General features: G+C 42.5%; 1 protein-coding gene across 1 annotated transcript in view; it reads right to left on the bottom strand.

Moving 5' to 3' along the window:
• The window catches only part of LOC148031435 (uncharacterized), a 153,816-nt gene that overhangs the window by 97,136 nt on the left and 36,952 nt on the right, over positions 1–19,728 (bottom strand). Inside the window, exon 7 of the mRNA XM_087684973.1 lies at positions 4,338–4,444. Within this exon, the coding sequence (XP_087541099.1) occupies positions 4,338–4,444 (107 nt within the window). The remainder of the gene's footprint in view (positions 1–4,337; positions 4,445–19,728) is intronic.

The raw sequence follows: 19,728 nt of genomic DNA, 5'->3' as shown, positions 1-19,728 counted from the left end.
TGAATACTCCATGTGCTTTAGAGAGCAAGAATGTCAAGTATGCATCAAGATTCTAGAGGTTAATGTATAAGGGAGGGGTGGTGATGTGCAAAGAGAGAGACATATACACATTAGCCAAGAGCTACTAAGGTTGGTGGATATATATGCTCCTAATACAACCCAAGACCATCATGAGGTTTGGGAAGATTTGCAATCCCTTTCCATGACCCGCCAAGGGCTTGTTATGGGTGACTTTAATGTTTGTGTATAGGGATCAAGAGACTTCACCTCACTCTGTTATGGATGGTCTCGAGCATCAAGCATGAGATGCTCTAGCAGCCTTGTCATTAAGACAAGACATGTGGCCATGGATACTTCCTTATGAATCTAGATTTACATAGCGCTCTCTTTAACATTTGAATACTTGGGCCAGACTAGATAGAATGTGCTTTTGCCAAAGTGATTCCTTTCTTCTAGCAATGCGATGATTCACATATGGATGGAGAGACAACATGTTCTTTCTGATCATTATCCCTTGGTTTTGGAAATGACTAATCAAAAGTCGATGCATGCCTTCAAGGCTTTGCTTGCTCGCTTGTCTTTGCATTTTAATCAGTTTTTTCTACTGAATAATTAGTTTTTTGGGTGCATGCAGCAGTTGATTGGTGCATTTAGCATGCAGGTTCTATCTAGGGGTATCGATGAATGGCCAATTTTAAGGGATAATGCGAGTACTTTGTCACAACAATATGGTATTCAACATGAATCTCCTTTTCATGCTGAAGTGCAATATTTGCAATCTTTGTTGGAACATTTGGTCTCTGTGCAACAAGCCAGGCATATCTATAATGACTTAGTCACATGTTTTGATTGGTTGAAATGCTGAGTCCAAGCCTAGTTTGAATGGGCATCCCTAATAAGTTGTTTTCACCAAATGTGAAATACCTTAAGGATCCACTAACTTGCCTTTGCTAACATGTGTGGAGATCCAATTCAATGCCTTTGGATTGGAAGATTGCAATTATTCATTTGCTGCCCAAGGTTCTTCCTCATGTACTTTGAGACAGTGCAGACCCTTTTCTATTATGGGTTCCTTATACAAAATATTTTCCAAACTCATAGCCAACAGACTCCAAATTTGTTTCCACAATTTATTAATCCACATCAGAATGGTTTCATTAAGGGATGGAACATCATGCATAATAGTTTGAATGTTCAGATGGGAATGGATTATGCCAAAGCCCCTACAAAGCAAGTTGTTGTGATCCATCCAGATATGCTAAAGACTCTTGATCATGTTAGCTGGTCTTTGCTACAGCAATTGATGTTTACCATGGATTTTGGTCCCCACATGAGTTCTCTTATTGATACCATGAGCTGGGATGTAGTAGCACATAGTGCACTTAATTGGGGGGTCACATATGAGATTGTTGTGTCTTATTCTCTTCATCAAGATGCCCTCTTAGTCCTTTATTATTTGCATTCGTCACTCACCTCATGCTCTCTTTGTTGGATAGACTAGCTGATGATGGGGAGATCGTTGTTTTGTCTCTTCCTACTAGACCTAAACTTTTGAGTCAATCTTTGGTAGATGATTCCTTTATGTTTCTTGAGGTTGACTCGACCAATGTGAATTGGGCAATGGCTATTTGGAGCCTATTCAGTTTAGCTTTGGGCCTTCATATTAATGCTTTGAAATTTACACTAAATTCTTGTACAGAGACTGATTTGCAAGTATTGGGTTTGGCAGGAAGCCATTGTTTCTAAAGGAGAAATTACTTTGACACTTGGGATATCCCATTGGCATGGATGTGGCTCTTTGGACCATGCTTGATTGGATGTCTTCCATAGTTCATGACAAGTTTAGGTATTGGAAATCTCAAGGATGGCCTCTTCATGTATGGCTAAAAGTCGCTCAATCTATCATGATTAGTATGTACTCTTATTTTTGCCCTTGCTTCCTTGGACCAAGAAGTCTCTCTTGGAATTGATGTAGCCCATCTACTTTATGTTGTGGGAAAAAAAAGGGAATCATTTGGGTCAAGTATCAATATCTTGGTAGCATGTTATTGCTCCAAAATGATTGGGGCAAGTTCTAATGGACTCTTATTTTTTTCCCTTGCTTCCCTAGACCAAGAAGTTTCTCTTGGAATTGATGTAACCCATCTACTTTACGTTGTGGAAAAATAAAGGGAATCTTGGCAACATGTTACTGCTCCAAAACAGTTGGGGTGAGTTACTTTGTTAGATATCAATCTCCATATGATAGCTCTAAGAATGGTGCTTTTGCAATGTGTGCAAAGTCATCCTTGGACTAATGTTGCAAATTTTTTATTGAGGATATTGGCATCTCCCATGGTCACACGGTTATTTAGGCCTCTTAAAATTTGACAATCCTTTCTCCTTACTCATTCGATTGGTTCCTGGTAGGACATTCTCCACTTACAATTTGGCATCTTCCCAATCTCCAAAAGGAGGCAAATTTGTTACAAGAAGCACATACACTAGTACATCCATGTGCTAAGAGGCTATAGCCAAATCTAGTTAATCTTGCAAGAGTAGTTTTAGCAGTATATTCCAGTGCTTGCTTTTCAGCCTTCTTCCCCTTGGCAAGATTGGTTATTTGTGAAACCCAAAGATTTCGAGAAGTAGTCCGCATATCAAATCTACATAAGATGGCAGAGGATAAGAGATGGGTCACTGAGAAAGCCAATAAAGTTTGGCATAGTTGGGAGACAAAGGGAACTGGCGGGACAAATTCTTCAATTGTGGAGGTCCAAGATTCCTTACCGGGGGAAACTTTTCATATGGAGGTTGCTTATTGGGGGTCTTCCCAATGGGGATATGTTGCATGCTCACAAGATCTCCCATGGCCATTGTATCTTTTGCACTACACGTGATGAGACCCCGAATACTATGTCCAGCTCCATTTTTCAAGACCCATTTTTTTTCCAAGAGCCCTACATTGACCCACCTAAACTGGTCTCCCATCAGTTGTACATATATGTTATGCTTCTCTTTATCATCTCAACATTAAAGACAGTTTTCTGCCCATCAAATTTGTGTTCTTTGTCTTCACAAGTGAGCTGTAAGAGAGTGGAGAGCAAGACTTAGTTTGCTGTTTCCAGCTTTCATGATGAATTTGTTCCTCTTCCTTCTTGAAATGCACCAAAATACGATCAAAGCAGATGCTAGAGGTCCAAAACGAACCAGAAGGGTATTCTTGAAGAAACATGTCAAATTTCATCTGCAACTTCCCTTTGTTATGCCATCAAATAAGCTGCAGCTACAACTTCTATAACTTTCATGGATAAATCACTTGAAATTCAGAGCACTTGAGTCTTGTCATTCCTTGTTTGACTTCTTCGTGATCTTGTGTACTTCTTCAGTAGGTCTAAGATTCTCCATTGTTATGCCAAAAAGTGAAGTTGTCTTTAAGCCAAATCACTCCACTCTTCTCTAGACATCGAAGAACTTCTGACAGTTCTTCAGCATGACATGTCTACATACTTGATGATTGAAAGAAAGACTATGTGTACTTGCAGGTAGGGTTCTTTGTCGACCTGGAAACTCCAGTGCATGTCCTTTAAAAGTTGAGTGACTACCTAAAATTGACTCCCTTATCTTTGCCCTCAATGCATTGCAGATTTTGTTCAACCATGGCAAAAACAAATCATTCATTCCCAAGAAGCTTCCTTGAAGAATACCACTAGAAAATATAATCTTAACTCATCACAAAATTTCACATGAATGACACACAAATAAATTTGCATAAAGGGCCAAGATTAGGTGGTGAAAGGGACTACTCCCTTCCCCAAAAATGTGTGAAAGGAAAGGAAATTTTGATATAACAAATTGAGCTTGAACGCTACTTTGTAGTCGAGGGAAGGGAGTATTTGTAGAGACAAGATCTTTATACAGGTTTGTGGATAAGTGATGATTATGAAACACTTCCTTAGCACAATGTCTGCTACTATGCTCACAAGGCTTCACAAAAAACTAAAATCACAACCTCCTAAATTGTATCCTATAGATCCCCTTCTTACTTTGAAAAGTGTTCTCCCTCTCTATCACAACTGTCAGTCTTTTTATTTGGAACTAAAGAAGAAAATCAAGAAAGGACTTGAAAAAGAATCAGAACTCCTACTAGCATATACATGCATCTCTTGAATGTCTTCTACAACTTCTGCATCTCAGGAGTCACAAGATACGCAAAAACTGGAATCCAAGCTTATAACCATGAAACACGATATATAGAAGCACATATGTGTATCACAGTCTCGAGAGCCATGAACATGTTTGAATAGCACTGACAACAAAAGGTTAGAGGAAGTGGTGGCACTAAAATGGGATACCACCTTAATTTCTTTTGAAATAGTCTGAAGACGGCGAGACCTGAGTCGTCGTCGAATGCGAGCACCTTCAGTTGCAGCTTGCAATCGTTCCAGCACTTGCTGAAACCTTTCTGCCAGAAAAGTTCACTTCATTATGAAATGTTTCCAATCTGTTGTCATAACACAATAGATGAATGCACATTTTGAAGCTCAACCTCATTCAAGTAAGTTGAGGTGCACATGGATCAGCAAAGTTGAGAGTGCATCATCTATCCTTTTATTGAAGTGCCAGGAAACATATATGCAAGAGTTTATTATACATCATTGGGTAGTTAAACTTTCTGACAAACCTTAAATGTAGTACTCTGTAGATTAGCCAGAACACTCTCAAAATATCAGAATGCAGGAATAACTGACAACATGCTTTTGTATGAGTAGGAAACCCAAACTGGAGGTAAAAGCCAAAACAAAAGGTGACATTAAGGTATATAGCCATGATAAATGAAAATGGCCCCTCTATCCCTCCCTTGTTTTATGTTTATCCATGATGACATATACCATGGATTGAAAAACTTCTAGGACACATATCCAACCAATTGGATAGCCTGAATACCAACCAAGTATCCATACCCCAAGAAGGAACATTAACCTACCCAACCTATGTGCAATGCAATACCAGGAACTCAAACTCATAGTAATTGGGCATGGTAGGCTGTTAGATCACATCCTGAACAAAATGGAAGCATTTCCTTGGTAGCTTGTTTAGAAATGACGTGGCCTAGTCATCAAAGGACTTAGCAGCCCCTTTGGTAGAGAATTCAGCAAGAAGTTGCTGATACTCGGTCAATTTGACCTTAAGGTTATCTTGGTCAAAGATTTTGAGGTTTTGAAGTGCGTGATACAACAAGTCCTATCCTGAACCGCATAGTAGTCAATCAAGTGTGCCCATCACTTGGATGCTAAGTCAAAGTGTTGTGATTGGGAGTGAAACTTGGGGAAAATACCTTCCATCAACTCGACTATGGGGGAGACATTTATTGCCTTTCATGAGCAGACAAGCTTGTATGGAACGAGGGTGAGATGGGTTGGGATTCCAACCCATGAAAAAGGTCCCACAGGTTCTTAGAGTCAAGAACATGCCTCATGAGATTTGACCAAGTGGTGTAATTAGACCTATTGAAACAAGTCTTATCAGAAAAAGCGTACTTGGCCGATGAGGAAGATGAACAATGGGGTATCAAATAAGAAGGGTATGAAGAATAAGGTGAGTAGGGAGGAGGTGGAGAGGGATAAGTAGGAGTAGGAGGTGGGTAGGCAGAAATGGGTTGTAGGTGTCCATATGGTGCCAATAATGGAGGCATTGAAACATGAAAGTTTCCATAAGGTGCTGCTAGAGGTGAAGGCACTGGGACACAAGCCCAGTCCAAATGTCGCCTAGGGCACTACAGAATGACCAATAGATCCACTAGGTAAAGCCATGGAGGAGAACTATAGTACTAACTGATCCATACTCACAGAATGCCTAGGAGGGTGTCCCATGCAGGGGATATCCTGAAAGTGTGTGTGAGGGAGGTCTAGCCTCCCCCAAATGTCCATTCACACCACTTGGATATAGAAAAGAAGAGGTCCTAAAGGATGTGCCTATGTTTTGTGAACCCCCTAGTGTAGTATGGAATGTCACATGTGATGTTTGAAATGGAGATGTGAATGATGGAGATGAAGCAGGAAAAGAGGATGGAATGGGTGGGAATGAGAATTATGGTGTAGAAGAAGGTATAGTGAATATATTAAAACTAGATGAAGGGCTAACTTTATAATGACCTTGAGAAGAGAATTTTAAGGAAAAAATTTAGAAGGAACACTTTAGGAGATACTTTCATCTCTTGCTTATCTTGTCTTGAGTTCATATAAAAGTACATGTCCTCCTCTAGAGACTGATAAACGAAAAGCTACTTTGGAGATGTCCTTCTCTAAGAATATCTCCCTTACCATGCTCAAAAGAGGAATCATCAACAGATTGAGAGGTAAAAGTAGACATACTTGACACAGGAATAGTAAAGAGATATGAAAGAAGTGGTGTGTCCTCTGCGCCAGTTTCCACATAGGGATGGCCAGTCCTTTGTGTAGATTCCATCCTTCCTTCACAGTCAATAGACCGGTGCACTAAATCTAAAAGGAAAAACTCAAGCTTACCTTCAATCTGTTGTTGAGCTCTATGTATCAAAATAAGGTTGTACTCAGCTTGAGAGATCTCATAAGGTCTTTGGACTCCACGGTAGTTTGATGTCTCTTCTTTCATACTCGAACTTTGTGGGGCAAGTTGAGAGACCCACTCCTGCTCATTTGTCGATGTGCTCAGATAAAAAGAGCTTTCATATCAAGGCCTAAGTTTCTTCAAAGAGTATCTAGCTTTGATACCATGCAAAGAAATGCCCTAACATAGAAACTCAAATACAATCGTATGACAAAGCACAAATTGATAACAGAACACAACTACGGTTAGGGTAACTCAAAGACAATGAGCATAGAGAATAATGAGATTAATGAATTTGAATGGAATACAATGCTCAATGCAAAAAACACACTTTGCAGTGATGAATATTGAACCTCGAACACCTATGTCTCAAGGACTAGGGTAAAGATAATGAGTTGGAGAGTGTGTGGTACTTTGACGGATTTCAAAACACAGCAAGGTAGCCTCCGTAGGTGTTTGGTAGCAGCAAACACAATAGTGTAGGGCAAAATCAGTGTCAAACGAGTTGTGAGGAGAAAGAAAAATGAAAATGTAAATTTGGATGATGATGTGGCAGCTTGGTGGAGAGTCCAATCAGCAAAACACAGATTTTGAGGCTTCTAGGGCTAGTAGACAGCAGGCGACAACAAATAGAGCTAAATAAGAAAGTCAGGATTAGTATTGAGGAACCAACAATGGTAAATGGACCAATGGCAAGCAAGAAGATACTTAGAGGAGGCAAAAGTATGTTGAGCTAAAAAGCAAAGGCCTAAATATCCTTTACTACACTATCCTTGTTTCAAGTGCAGAGAATTCAACAATAGCACCCTAGATTGAGAAATCTACTACAAGAAAAGTAGGAGAGTATCCTAGCTCTAAGCATTAGTTGGGAACCATTGAGAAAGTCAAGAAATGGGTTAAGGTAGCACATGAGGAACTACTTGTAGGGATAGATATGGCACACCATTAGTCTTTCTAGCCTCTCTCATGTTTCACATTTCATCTTCCAATCACTCAAATCCAACTATTCCCTCACTATTATTAGGGCAAATAGGTTCACTCTCTAAGTTGTCACTGCTCTCTTCAACGCTCTCAAAACTATCAAAACTATCATCACTCCTTTTTTCATCAAAAATATTAAAACTATCTCAATTCTCATCCTTCCCCAAAGAACATGAAATATCTTGGTTCTTTAAACAATCTGATCTCTCCCTATTTTTTCATCAAACATATCAAAACTATCTCGACTCTCATCCTTCCCCATAGAACATGAAATATATGGGCTGCGGACAGTGAAGCTTCAGCACCTACAAACTGCAAAAACGAGATTGGGCTGAATGGAGGACAGCTTGTCTATTTATAGAAAGTTTGGGGCCTCCCAAATTAGGGTTGGCATGTGGGACATTGAAACTCTCTCTAGTCGTATTTCTTTTAATAAAGTTTGGTAAAATTCATTAACTAAGAATGTTTTGGGGCTATTTAAAGAAGCTCATGCAATTTTACCTCAACAACAAGAAGTAGTCATAACTTATAGAATGTTGGCAATTGAAACTATGAAATTACTTGTTGCAAGATTTAAAATATTTTGGTGGCAACTTGTTAAGAAACAAGGTGACTTGATCATAATTCCTCAAAGAGTGTGAATTATCTCTATTTAAATCCTTGATAGAGTCTCCATTGCGGTACATCCAAAAGGTCAATGGCATGGTTGCATCTCGCAGTCCAAATATAACAAGCTATGATCTCGGCAATCAACTCCCATTCGTGAGTGTCCCTAAGTCCATTGTACCTATGAGTAATCTAGAGTGAGAATCTGATCAGATATTGTTCAATAATGAGAAATAAGTAGCTCCCCTGAAAATCCTCATAGCCACATGTGTTGGGTATCTCACACGCCTTACTTACGCCTACGCTCATATGGGAGTGTGCGGGTGATCACTAGGACACTGGGGCACTTTTTACTCTCGGTAGGAGAGGTTTTTTCCCCCAGATTATGTGTACTATTTTGTATGTGCTTGTGGTGCACACTTACGGGCACTTACTGTGTTCGGGTGTGAACAGCCCCTTATAACCCTAAGATATAAGGGTTATCATTTGTACTTTCAGCTAACACTCTATTCAGTACTATTGCATTGGGTATCGTGCTCAACTCTGTCTCTCACTCTCACACTGTCTACTGCACTTCAGCTGCACCTCGATCCTCTCCCATCTGACATTTGGTATCAGAGCTGGTCAGCAGCTCTGTTCGGTTCCCGAGGACTTGCGTCAGCACTGACAGCTCGTCAGTACCTGTCTGGTACAGCTCATCGGTACCTGTCTGGTACAGCTCGTCAGTACCTGTCTGGTACAGCACGTGCAGCCTGTACCTTCGCCTGCAGCCCCGCCAACTCCGCCAGCTGCGCGCCACCTACAGAGGTCGCTGCCACCTGTGCGCAGCTCCGTCTGACACACCACCTGACAAGTGCGCCCGCCACCTGCTCCGCCTGACGCCGCCTCTGTCGCCTGCTGCGCCCCTGGACCTGCACGCCTGTACCTACACGCCACCTGTGCAGGGCCGTCGCCTCTGCACTCTGCTTCCGGCAGGCGCCAGCTCAGCCAGCGCCACCTCCCGTGGAGTCCGCCATTTGTGCAGTACCCTAAGGCGCCGCCGCCTCTGACGCGCCACCTCGAGATTCGTGCTAGTCTCGGGATCCATGCCCGTCTTCGACCTGCAGAGGTAACATTTCTGCATTTTTTATTTCCACACAGGGATTCGTGCAGCAGCAGCAGGTTCAGTTTTCAGCATTGGGAAACGTGCTGTGTCAGTCTGTGACACATTGAATGCACATTTTGGGGCTTTTGTAACAGACATTTGTGACAGAAATTTTGGGCAGAAAATTTCGGGGCTTTTGATGTTTTAGTGCTGCTGAGCACTAATTGCACCTTGGGAAGCGTGCATCAGTGACAGTTTTTTTTTGACAGAGTACCCTTTGCACATTAATTGCAAACTTGTGTTTGCTGCAATTTCTGGAAATTTGCAGATTTCCAGCCCGTACTGCATTGACATTGCTCTATTGCCTTTTGGGAAATAATGGCAAATCAGGGAGGAGATGTATTCACCTATGTGTCCAAGGAAGACCGATTGGATGGGAACAATTATTCCCTTTGGTCTTTCATGATGAAGAATGTATTAGTGGCCAAAAATTTGTGGGATTATGTCAGTGGAGAGGAAGCACGACCGGGAGTTGTGGCTCCCGCTACTCCTCCTCCAGGAGGACGTGCAAGAGGGCAACCTCAGCCCCCTCCACCTCAGCCCGCTCAGCCACTTCCCCCAAGAACTGCAGCTCAGAAAGCTTGGGATACACGGGATGCACAGGCTATGTCGCTGATTGCTTTGGCAGTTCAGCGTTCTATCATTCCTCATATTCGTTCAGCAGCTTCTTCACAAGAAGCTTGGTTGACATTGGAGCAGATGTTTGCAGGAAAGAATGAGACTCGCATCTCTTTCTTGAAGAAAGAGCTAGAGACTCTAAAGATGAATGAGGGTGATTCTATGCAGGATCATCTCAACAAAATTCAGGACTTGCGGGAGCAACTCATGAATGTGGATGAGTACTACTCAGATGCGCAGCTGATTTCTACGACATTGAATTCACTGCCTCCCTCTTACTTGGCTTTTCATACTGCCTTGAACCTCACTATGAGGATTTCGAAAGAGCCCATCACTTTCATTCAGCTTGTCAGTTTGCTTCTAGAGGAGGAGCAAACTAGACGGAACAGTGGTGTGGATGGTATAGCCTCTGAGCAGGCTTTTATGTCAAGGCAGAAGGGTAAAAACAGCCAAGGGAAAAATGCTTCGCAGAGTTCTGGTAGTAGTAGCACTTCACAGACAAGTCAGAAACAGGGGGGCACGCAAGCCAAGAAAGGAAAATGCCATTACTGCAAGAAGCCTGGCCACTATATCACTGAGTGCAGGAAGCGCATCGCCAAAGAGAAGAAGAAGGAGTCAGGGATGTCTGTTTCTGCAGCTCCTTCCACTGCTAGCGAATCCGCGTCCTTTGTTGCAGCCAGGGACTATTGTTTTTACACTTGCAGTTATGATGTCTCTTGGGCTGATAGAGCATTTAGCTCTACAGAGGATGCTGACACTTGGTTCTTTGACAGTGGTGCTTCACGGCATATCACATCTCGTAGAGATTTGTTTGCTTCTCTTGGTGCACCTCCCGTTGGGAAGTCTGTTCAGTGTGCTAATAATGCATCATACCCTGTTCGTGGTATTGGGGAGATTCAGCTTACAGCCATTGATGGCTCTATTCTCCGCCTACAGGATGCTTTGTATGTGCCTGGCATTAAGAAGAATCTGCTTTCCATTTCTTCTATGGCACGTTGTGGTTTGCAAGTCACCTTTGATGATGACCGTTGCATGGTCCGTGACAAGGAACACATGACATTGGTCTTGACAGGTTCTCTGTGTCATGGGTTATATGAGTTGGATGCTCTTTCGGTAGATCAGTCTGCATATTTGACATCCACTCTTACTCCTGCTATGTTAGAGGCAGAGTTATGGCATGCTCGTTTGGGGCATGTAAACTATGGCAGCTTGATGCTATTACAGCGTACTCAGATGTTGGATGGATTACCTCTCTTGGAGAGACCTCCTGAGCATTTATGCGAGGGTTGCATTTTGGGGAAAATGCATCGTTTCTCTTTTCCCCGTGATGTTGCTTTTAGAGCAACAGTCAGATTGCAGCTTGTGCATTCGGATGTTTGTGGGCCCATGCAGCCACAGTCATTGGGTGGTTGTTACTATTTTGTAACATTTATTGATGACTTTACACGTTTTTGCTGGGTCTACTGCTTGAAAAAGAAGTCAGAAGTGTATGATGCATTTTTGGCTTTCAGTGCACTTGTGGAAACTCAGTCTGGTTGCAAGATTAAGACTCTCCGTTCGGACCGAGGGGGGGAATACATGTCCTCTATGCTGAATTCTTATTTGCAGCAGAAGGGCATTATCCATCAGTACACTACTGCATATACTCCACAGCAGAATGGGGTAGCAGAGAGGAAAAATCGGTCACTCATGGAGATGGCCAGATGTATGCTGAAGGCAAAGAGTTTGCCTCATAGTTTTTGGATGGAAGCCGTCATGTGCGCTTGCCACATTTTGAACAGATGCCCTACCAAGGCCTTGAAAACCGTCACACCTTTTGAGGCTTGGCACAGCCGCAAACCTTCTGTTGGCCACTTCCGTACTTTTGGGTGTCTTGCATATGCCCATATTCCACAGGTACTTCGAAAGAAGTTGGACAACAAGGCTGTAAAATGCATCTTTATGGGATATAGCAGCGAAAGCAAAGGCTACAGACTCTATGATCCCGTGACCAAGAAGGTTTTTGTCAGCAGGGATGTTGTATTTGATGAAAAATCAGAATTATCCTTGGCTGGTTTTGATACATATCAGGCTGCCCGTGATGTCTTTGAAGGGCTGCTGCCCATCACATTTGGTGATTCAGCTGGTACTTCAGCAAATGAACCTAATGTTCAGCCAGCTGCTCCTATGGAACATGCAGTAAATCAGCACATTGCTGAAACTGAAATTCAGCAGGAACTTGTACACAGTCAGGAAGCAAGACAGGTGCCTAGATGGTACACGCAGACTATGAGAGATAGTCATTTGGAAACACCCTTGGCTGGTCGTACTCGAAGGCAAACTCGACTGCATGATTCAGCACATTCCATGGAGTTTGTTATGGGAGCATGTACTCATGATAATGAGGAGCCTGAATGTTTTGAGGATGCACGACATAGTGTGCATTGGATGGCAGCCATGCAAGCTGAATTGGATTCTATTCATAAGAATCATACTTGGGATTTGGTGTCTTTGCCAGTTGGCAAGCGTGCCATTGGTACGAAATGGGTCTACAAATTGAAAAGGAATGCAGATGGATCCATAGATAAGTACAAGGCACGGCTGGTAGCTAAAGGCTACGCACAGAAAAAGGGCATTGACTATGAGGAGACCTTTGCTCCTACCTCCCGTATGACGACCATTCGGTCTATGATTGCCTTGGCTGCACATTTTGGTTGGAAAGTGCATCAGCTGGATATAAAGACTGCATTCTTACATGGGGAACTTCAGGAAGAAGTGTATGTACAGCAGCCCATTGGTTTTGCAGTTGAAGGCTCAGAAAATTTAGTATGCAAGCTGAAAAAAGCTCTATATGGTTTGAAACAAGCTCCAGGAGCTTGGTACGCAAAGATAGATGCTTTCTTGCTTAGTCAGGGGTTTGTAAACAGCCCATCTGAGTCTACCCTTTATGTACATAAAGAGGGGGGATCCATGCTGATTTTGTGTCTATATGTAGATGACCTTTTGCTCACTGGAACACATGCTGATCAGATTTCAGCATTCAAAAATAATTTACAGCAAACTTTTGACATGTCTGACTTGGGTATTTTGCACTATTACTTGGGCGTCCAGTTTGTACATGATGCTAGAGGCATTGGATTATGTCAGTCAAGGTACATTGGGCAACTTCTTGAGAAGTTTGGCTTACAGGATTGCAAGCCAGTTTGTACACCCATGGAACCTGGGCTCAAACTGTCATTACATGATGACAGTGATTTGTTTGATATCCATACTTATGCTCCAGCAGTGGGATGTCTCATCTATCTATGCCACACTCGGCCAGACATACAATTTGCCGTTTCAGTTTTGAGCAGGTACATGCATCAGCCTTGTATGTCGCATTGGCAAGCTGTGAAGCGTGTGTTTCGTTACTTGCAGGGTACTAGAGCTCTTGGATTGCTTTATGCCAAGGGGGGACCACTGCAATTACATGCTTACAGTGACTCTGATTGGGCTGGTGATTTTGATACTCGTCACTCCACTAGTGGCAATTGTTTCTTTCTTGGCTCGTCATGCATTTCTTGGCTTAGCAAGAAACAATCCACTGTTGCCACATCGTCATGTGAAGCTGAGTACAAGGCAGCCTTCACTACTGCAGTTGAGTGCGTATGGCTTAGACGCTTACTTGCTGATTTGGATGTATCTATTACGGAGCCTACTCCTTTATATACTGACAGTCAGAGTGCCATTGCAGTGGCACGGAACCCTGTGTTTCATGCTCGCACGAAACACATAGAGATTCACTACCACTTTGTCAGAGAGAGGCTACATGCAGGTGATATCAGCCTTGTCTACTGTCCTACCACCAGCAATGTGGCAGACATCTTCACCAAAGCTCTTCCCCGAGACAAATTTGAAGCATTTCGCGATGCTTTGAATTTGACGCCCTTTGGTGGCGGATGATCCTTGTACACTTGATCACTCTTCACTCCAGGGGGGTTTGTTGGGTATCTCACACGCCTTACTTACGCCTACGCTCATATGGGAGTGTGCGGGTGATCACTAGGACACTGGGGCACTTTTTACTCTCGGTAGGAGAGGTTTTTTCCCCCAGATTATGTGTACTATTTTGTATGTGCTTGTGGTGCACACTTACGGGCACTTACTGTGTTCGGGTGTGAACAGCCCCTTATAACCCTAAGGTATAAGGGTTATCATTTGTACTTTCAGCTAACACTCTATTCAGTACTATTGCATTGGGTATCGTGCTCAACTCTGTCTCTCACTCTCACACTGTCTACTGCACTTCAGCTGCACCTCGATCCTCTCCCATCTGACAACATGCCGGGCCTCTATTTGTGACCCACACTACAACCCCCCTAGGTAGCCACCATGGTCTTTGTTGTACTGTGAAATACCATCCTGAGGGCTCTCCTCCAAACCTCTTGGGCTCTAGGACAGTCCCAAAAGCAATGTCTCTGTGTCTCCACTGGTTTGTCACATCTTGTGCATGCTACTGGGTCTTTGTTGTATCCAAGCCATGTGGCAACTGCTAGGCCCTTGTGAGCTATAAGCCATAGGAAGAGAGAAATCTTCCTAGGCTTGAAGCTATCATGTAGTCTCCTTCAAAAGCCACATAGGAACTCCTCTATGCTTGCCTCTATGAGCCAATGAGGGGAAGCTATTGGCTGTGCTCTAATTCTACTCATCTGTATTCTCCTCTCCCCAACCTAGTAGTGTAGCCAAAGAAGGGCACATCACAAGGTGTATAAATAAATGGATTCATCAATTAGATAGGTGGTTGGATCCAGGTCAATGTGCCACTTCCTCTCGAAGTGAGTGACTATTTTGATCCTCTGTCTAGAGCATCCAGTAAATGCTATCTGGTCAAGGTTTTCTCGTTGTAGAGTCGTGTCTCTGCTAATCACAAAGACTACTAGAAGAATGTCCCCTCTTGAGAAGAGACCGATCCAAGTCTGAGAGGTGCTTAAATTTGTCCTCCAATCTATTGGAACTCCCTCCATCATAGCCTGAATCATAACTCTCGCTCCCCCAAGCCCCTAGTCTCTCTCTGAGTCTCTTGCAGTAGCTCCTAGAATGCAAACCAATCTCCCACTGATACAGCAACCTTTAAAGAGAATCTCCCCCACAATAAGTATGCCCTCTGTCCAAGAGTGTGGCTAGAGTCTAGTCTCAAAAGGTAATTGAAGAGCAGAGGCTACCTTCTCTTTTCTTTGGCTGTAGTGAGGGGTAGCTGGTGAAGCCCTGGTAGTACAGATCTCCAAGCTCTGATAATAGCAACTATAAATCTGACCTCAAAACTCCTCCCTAAGTCCTTGGTCTTCATCATCTAAAAAATCTAGTGGATGTTGGGCTGCCATGGTCCTCCATGTGCATGTGTCATAGCCTGTAGCCTCCCTATCAAAAGTTTCTTCCAAGGCTCATTATGTGGAAGCAAACCCCTAACAATGAGCTTAGCCATCAAGGCTTTGCTCTGGCTGTCTGGGTCTATGATCCCCAACCTTCCGTTGGATAGAGGTTGTATGATCCTTTGCCCTCCGTTGGATAGAGGTTGTATGATCCTTTGCCCTGACCGGGCTCCCTTCTCCTTTTGACCAAATAGAGTTCTTGATAAGGTGCTTTACTTGGCCGATGCATGACCTGGAGAATGCCCAACAAGAAGTGATGTACCACATAGCCGCAAGGACCTAGTTGGCAACCACTATTCTCCTTGCTATTGAGAGTTGCATTGAGCTCTAGTAAAGAAGCTTCTAACTTATGCTCAAGAGAAGGGGTGCCAGCAGCCGTTGTTCCGAGGTAATGTCAATCCCCACATGGCAACCAAGATATCTCACTGCAGTTCTGTGGGGAGCCCATGTGAAATCCTCTTGTGATCACCACTCTGGCTGCCTAGTGTCACATACCCAAAATCCATAGGACTTGTGCTAATTAATTAAGACACCTGTTGCTTTACAAAATATTTTCATGACCATTACTAAGGCCCTAAAGCTACTTTCATCCCCTTCTAGATAGACTGTTGTGTCATCTACAAATGTCACATTCAAAAAGACCTCAAACTCAAGGATGGGTAACCTAATGCCTCTAATACCTATAGATATGTCTCTCAAGAAGGAGCTTATGGCTTCCTACAAACAAGAACAAGAAGGGAGCTAGTGGCCAGCCTCGTCTAACCGATCTCTGAATGTTGAATCTGTCGCCAAGCAAAGTGATGGTCTCCACTGTGTGATCTCCAATCTGTCTCCACTTCCTTTGGGAATGAGATGAATCAATCCTAGTTCCCTTTGAAAGTCTCTCTTGCATAACCCCTATTGCCATGATCTCCTAGAAAGCTAAGATGAGGCCTACACTGATAAGATCCCGATAGCTTAGAAAGAAGGCGCCTTCACCTGGACACTTGCTTGAGGGCAAAGCCAGAAGCACCTTTTGCACCCCCTCCTCTGTAAAATGAGCCATCAAATATCTGCTCATTCTATTTGTAATCATCTTCTTTGTGCTCTACCATATTGTCTCCCTATCCCTCTAATATCCCAAAGACCTAGTAGTGGACCCAAGCAGAGTTGTATAGTGTAAGCACTTGTCTTGCCTCCAAAGAGCCCTGTGCAATAGATCCATCTGCTCTCCTAAGTCTCCTACCCTGTCTAGAGTGTTTTGGTCCTATGGTGCAAGAAAAATCCTTGTTAACCCTATCACCTAATTGAGCCCAGAAGGAAGCTCTCACGTGAAACCTATACTCTAATCTGGCTTCCTTCATAGCTTCAATCTTTACTCTGGCAATGTACATCTTCTCAGCTGTCCATTTGCACCCTGGCAATCTCTCCTCTCCCCTCTGTAGGGCAGTCAATGATGCTTTGGTAGATCTCTCCTTCTCTAGAAGGCCCTCTCTCCTCCTCATGGCCTCCTCCTTGAACAAGGAGCTATTCTCTTGTAAGCTCTCATCCAAGTCAGTAGTTGCTCATCCAATTGAGAAAGGTTTGTATCTCCATAACTGGGCGATTATCTCTTTGAGGTCATCCTCATAGAACAAGTGCCTCTAGAAGCTTGACACTAGAGTGAGGTCCTTTGACGCTCTCAAAGAGTAGCTGAATTGGTGAGTGGTCTTTGAGAGAGTCATAAGAGATATAATGCTTGTTAGGCTGCCCCTTTTGCAAGCCCAATCATCAACATAAAATCGGTCAATCCTAGAGAAAGTCTTGGCTTCTATTGCCCTATCTCTCCTAGAGAACTAGAGTGAGCCTGTAGACCTACCAAACTCTGATGTGAACCATGGGTCCTAGCCTCTGATCTAAAATAGCAACTCCTCCCAAGCAGCCTGCTCTCCTACTCTAATAGTTTTTGTATATCTGCCTCTCTTGTTTTCAAGAGCCTCCACCATATTGAAGTTGCCCCCTACTATCCAATGATCCATCTATGGTAGGGACTTTAGTCCAAAACTATCTCCTATCTCACTAGCCATTCAGGGCATAAATGACCAACATATCAACTAGGTCCACTGCTCCCCAACGCATATGTATACTCCATCATGTATCTCTATATCTCCCATGGCCATTGCCCACAAAGTAGTCAAGTACGATCCATCCAGTCCGTGGGCTTAGTACAGTACCGAACGTACACAAAAATCTGTCAAATAAAATCCGGTGCTTCGTACGGTCATTAAAAATTACATAGAAAATCAAGGGATAGTGTAGTAAATATTATTGGTTTTAACATGAGAGTCTTAGTTTTAACCTTTAAAAATCACAAATACACATGAGAGGCAAGTTTCAAGTTTCAACAATACTTCATGAACATAACAAGTGGTTGCGACAAAATGTATACTCCAATTTCATTTAAGTCTGAAGACATGTACAATAGTTCAAAAAAAGAGTATTGGGCAAGTCACAAGTGACAAGTAATATATGAAAGACTCATATAAAAAAAAGAAAGAGATACAAATGTCTAGACTGAAAAAGCATCTCGATAGTAGAGACTATTAGGGATACTACTCAGATGAATCCTCAGACCCGTCACTCAAATGTGACTCATGGTCTTCACACTAGATGAGTCTAATATGTATGGAACAAAATCCCCATCACTAAGGAGATTGCCATGCTCATCATACTCAGGTCCTTGAACAGAAGCATTCTCTGAAACACGAGCAATCAGAGCAAACAAGCTTCCAGAACCATGCCTCACATAGGTTCTAACTGCTACCTATGTGTTACTACCAACTGCAATGCCTTGAGGAGTAACCCGCCTTCCCCTATAAGTACATGATACTCAACGGTCAATCTCCTCCAACTCCATGTAGAGCTCTTTGAAGATGGCATCCTACTATTCATTTCTCTCTCTATTCACACTTTTAAGTGTGCCCCCTGTTAACTTGAACTCATTTACATTCACCTAAAATTTTGAAGTTGAGATATATAAATAATAAGATGACTTAAGAATTTACATTCATGAATGTAAATTTAAGAATAAGTATGGATTCAAGTTCAAAATTACCTACCATACCATTGGCATCTCATGCATGTCCTTAAGTATATGCAAGTTAAAACGACAATAGATAAGTCATTCTAACTACTTGCTGCTAAGTTTTTTTTATATCTTGGTATGTATAAGAGAATAGGTTAACCAATTTCCCTCACATGCACCAGATAAACAATCCTATTCAAGTTAATAAAAAGATTTCAACTCATTAGATACTAGAACTTTTACGAGAAACAAAATGATAAGATTTAAATTTTAATTACCTAAGCCAACACTCTTAAAGCCACCTTTTGCACATTCGGTAGCTAATATCCAAAAACAACTCCCACTAAAATAGTAGCTTGACCAAAGAGGCCTTTTTCTAGTACAGGATGCTAGCAAAGGCCGTTCCCCTTTGGTCTCCATAGTTTATTAGCTCCTGGAGGAGTGAACCATGCATATCCTTATACAAAGCCTTTGGGAGATGACCATCCCTATCCAAGGCTAGCTCCTAGTCCATGAAGAGAGAGGGGCTCTTGTAAGCCGGATACAAGAGAGCTACTAACCCATGGATAGGCCTCTTCGTCCATTTCCACCTCTTTTCAACAAGGTAGAAAATGTCATCTCTTCACGGGGTACCATCCAAAATATCAATTGTGCCACTATTTATGAAAAATACCAATAGGCATTAAAATTAGTGATATTCATTTTGCATTTAAAAAAGATTGAATGTGCATTTTAAAAATAAATCTAATTTCAAATTATTACCGTGGAATCCCAGCATCAAAAATAGTGAAAGCCCCAATCTCCTCCACGGCCTCTCATAAAATGAGTGAGAAGGCCTATAGTGGTACTCTCCAAATCCATCATGTGAAGAACCCTATATAGAGATGTGATCACAATTACCACGGCTTGCACCTTAGCCCAAAATGATTCTTTTAGGCAAAGCCGTTGAATAGCTTTGCCCTCCTCCGTGCTTGCTATGGGCTTCTCGTCCATCCATGCTTTAAATTCCTCAACAGAGACTATACACTTTTGCAACTTACTTTCCACGTCATAGAGTCACTCAAGGAGCAACCGTGTGATAGCAGAGTGAGTTTTTTATGGTTTTTTTAATTCCATGTCGCTATACATGCGCAAAATAGTAAGCATTTTTATCCTTTTTGTGGTGAAATTGATGATTGCATTTGCAATTGCCACGATTTTTTTCATCCACTCCAAATTGCCTATGTCCTCCATGAGAAGGTCAAGGCAATGTATGGCACAAGGTGTCCACACTATAGAGGGGAATTTCTCCTCAAGCAATCGTCCCATCCTCTGACAATGTGAAACATTGTCGGTGACAACTTGGACAATATTGCTTGGTGCCACTTACATACACATAGAAA

The sequence above is a fragment of the Lygodium microphyllum genome, chromosome 9 (assembly GCF_053477565.2).
Source record: "Lygodium microphyllum isolate KBCC chromosome 9, Lygodium_microphyllum_v1.1.10, whole genome shotgun sequence".
Classification (NCBI taxonomy): Eukaryota; Viridiplantae; Streptophyta; class Polypodiopsida; order Schizaeales; family Lygodiaceae; genus Lygodium; species Lygodium microphyllum.
This window is presented reverse-complemented; position numbering and strand designations above follow the sequence as displayed.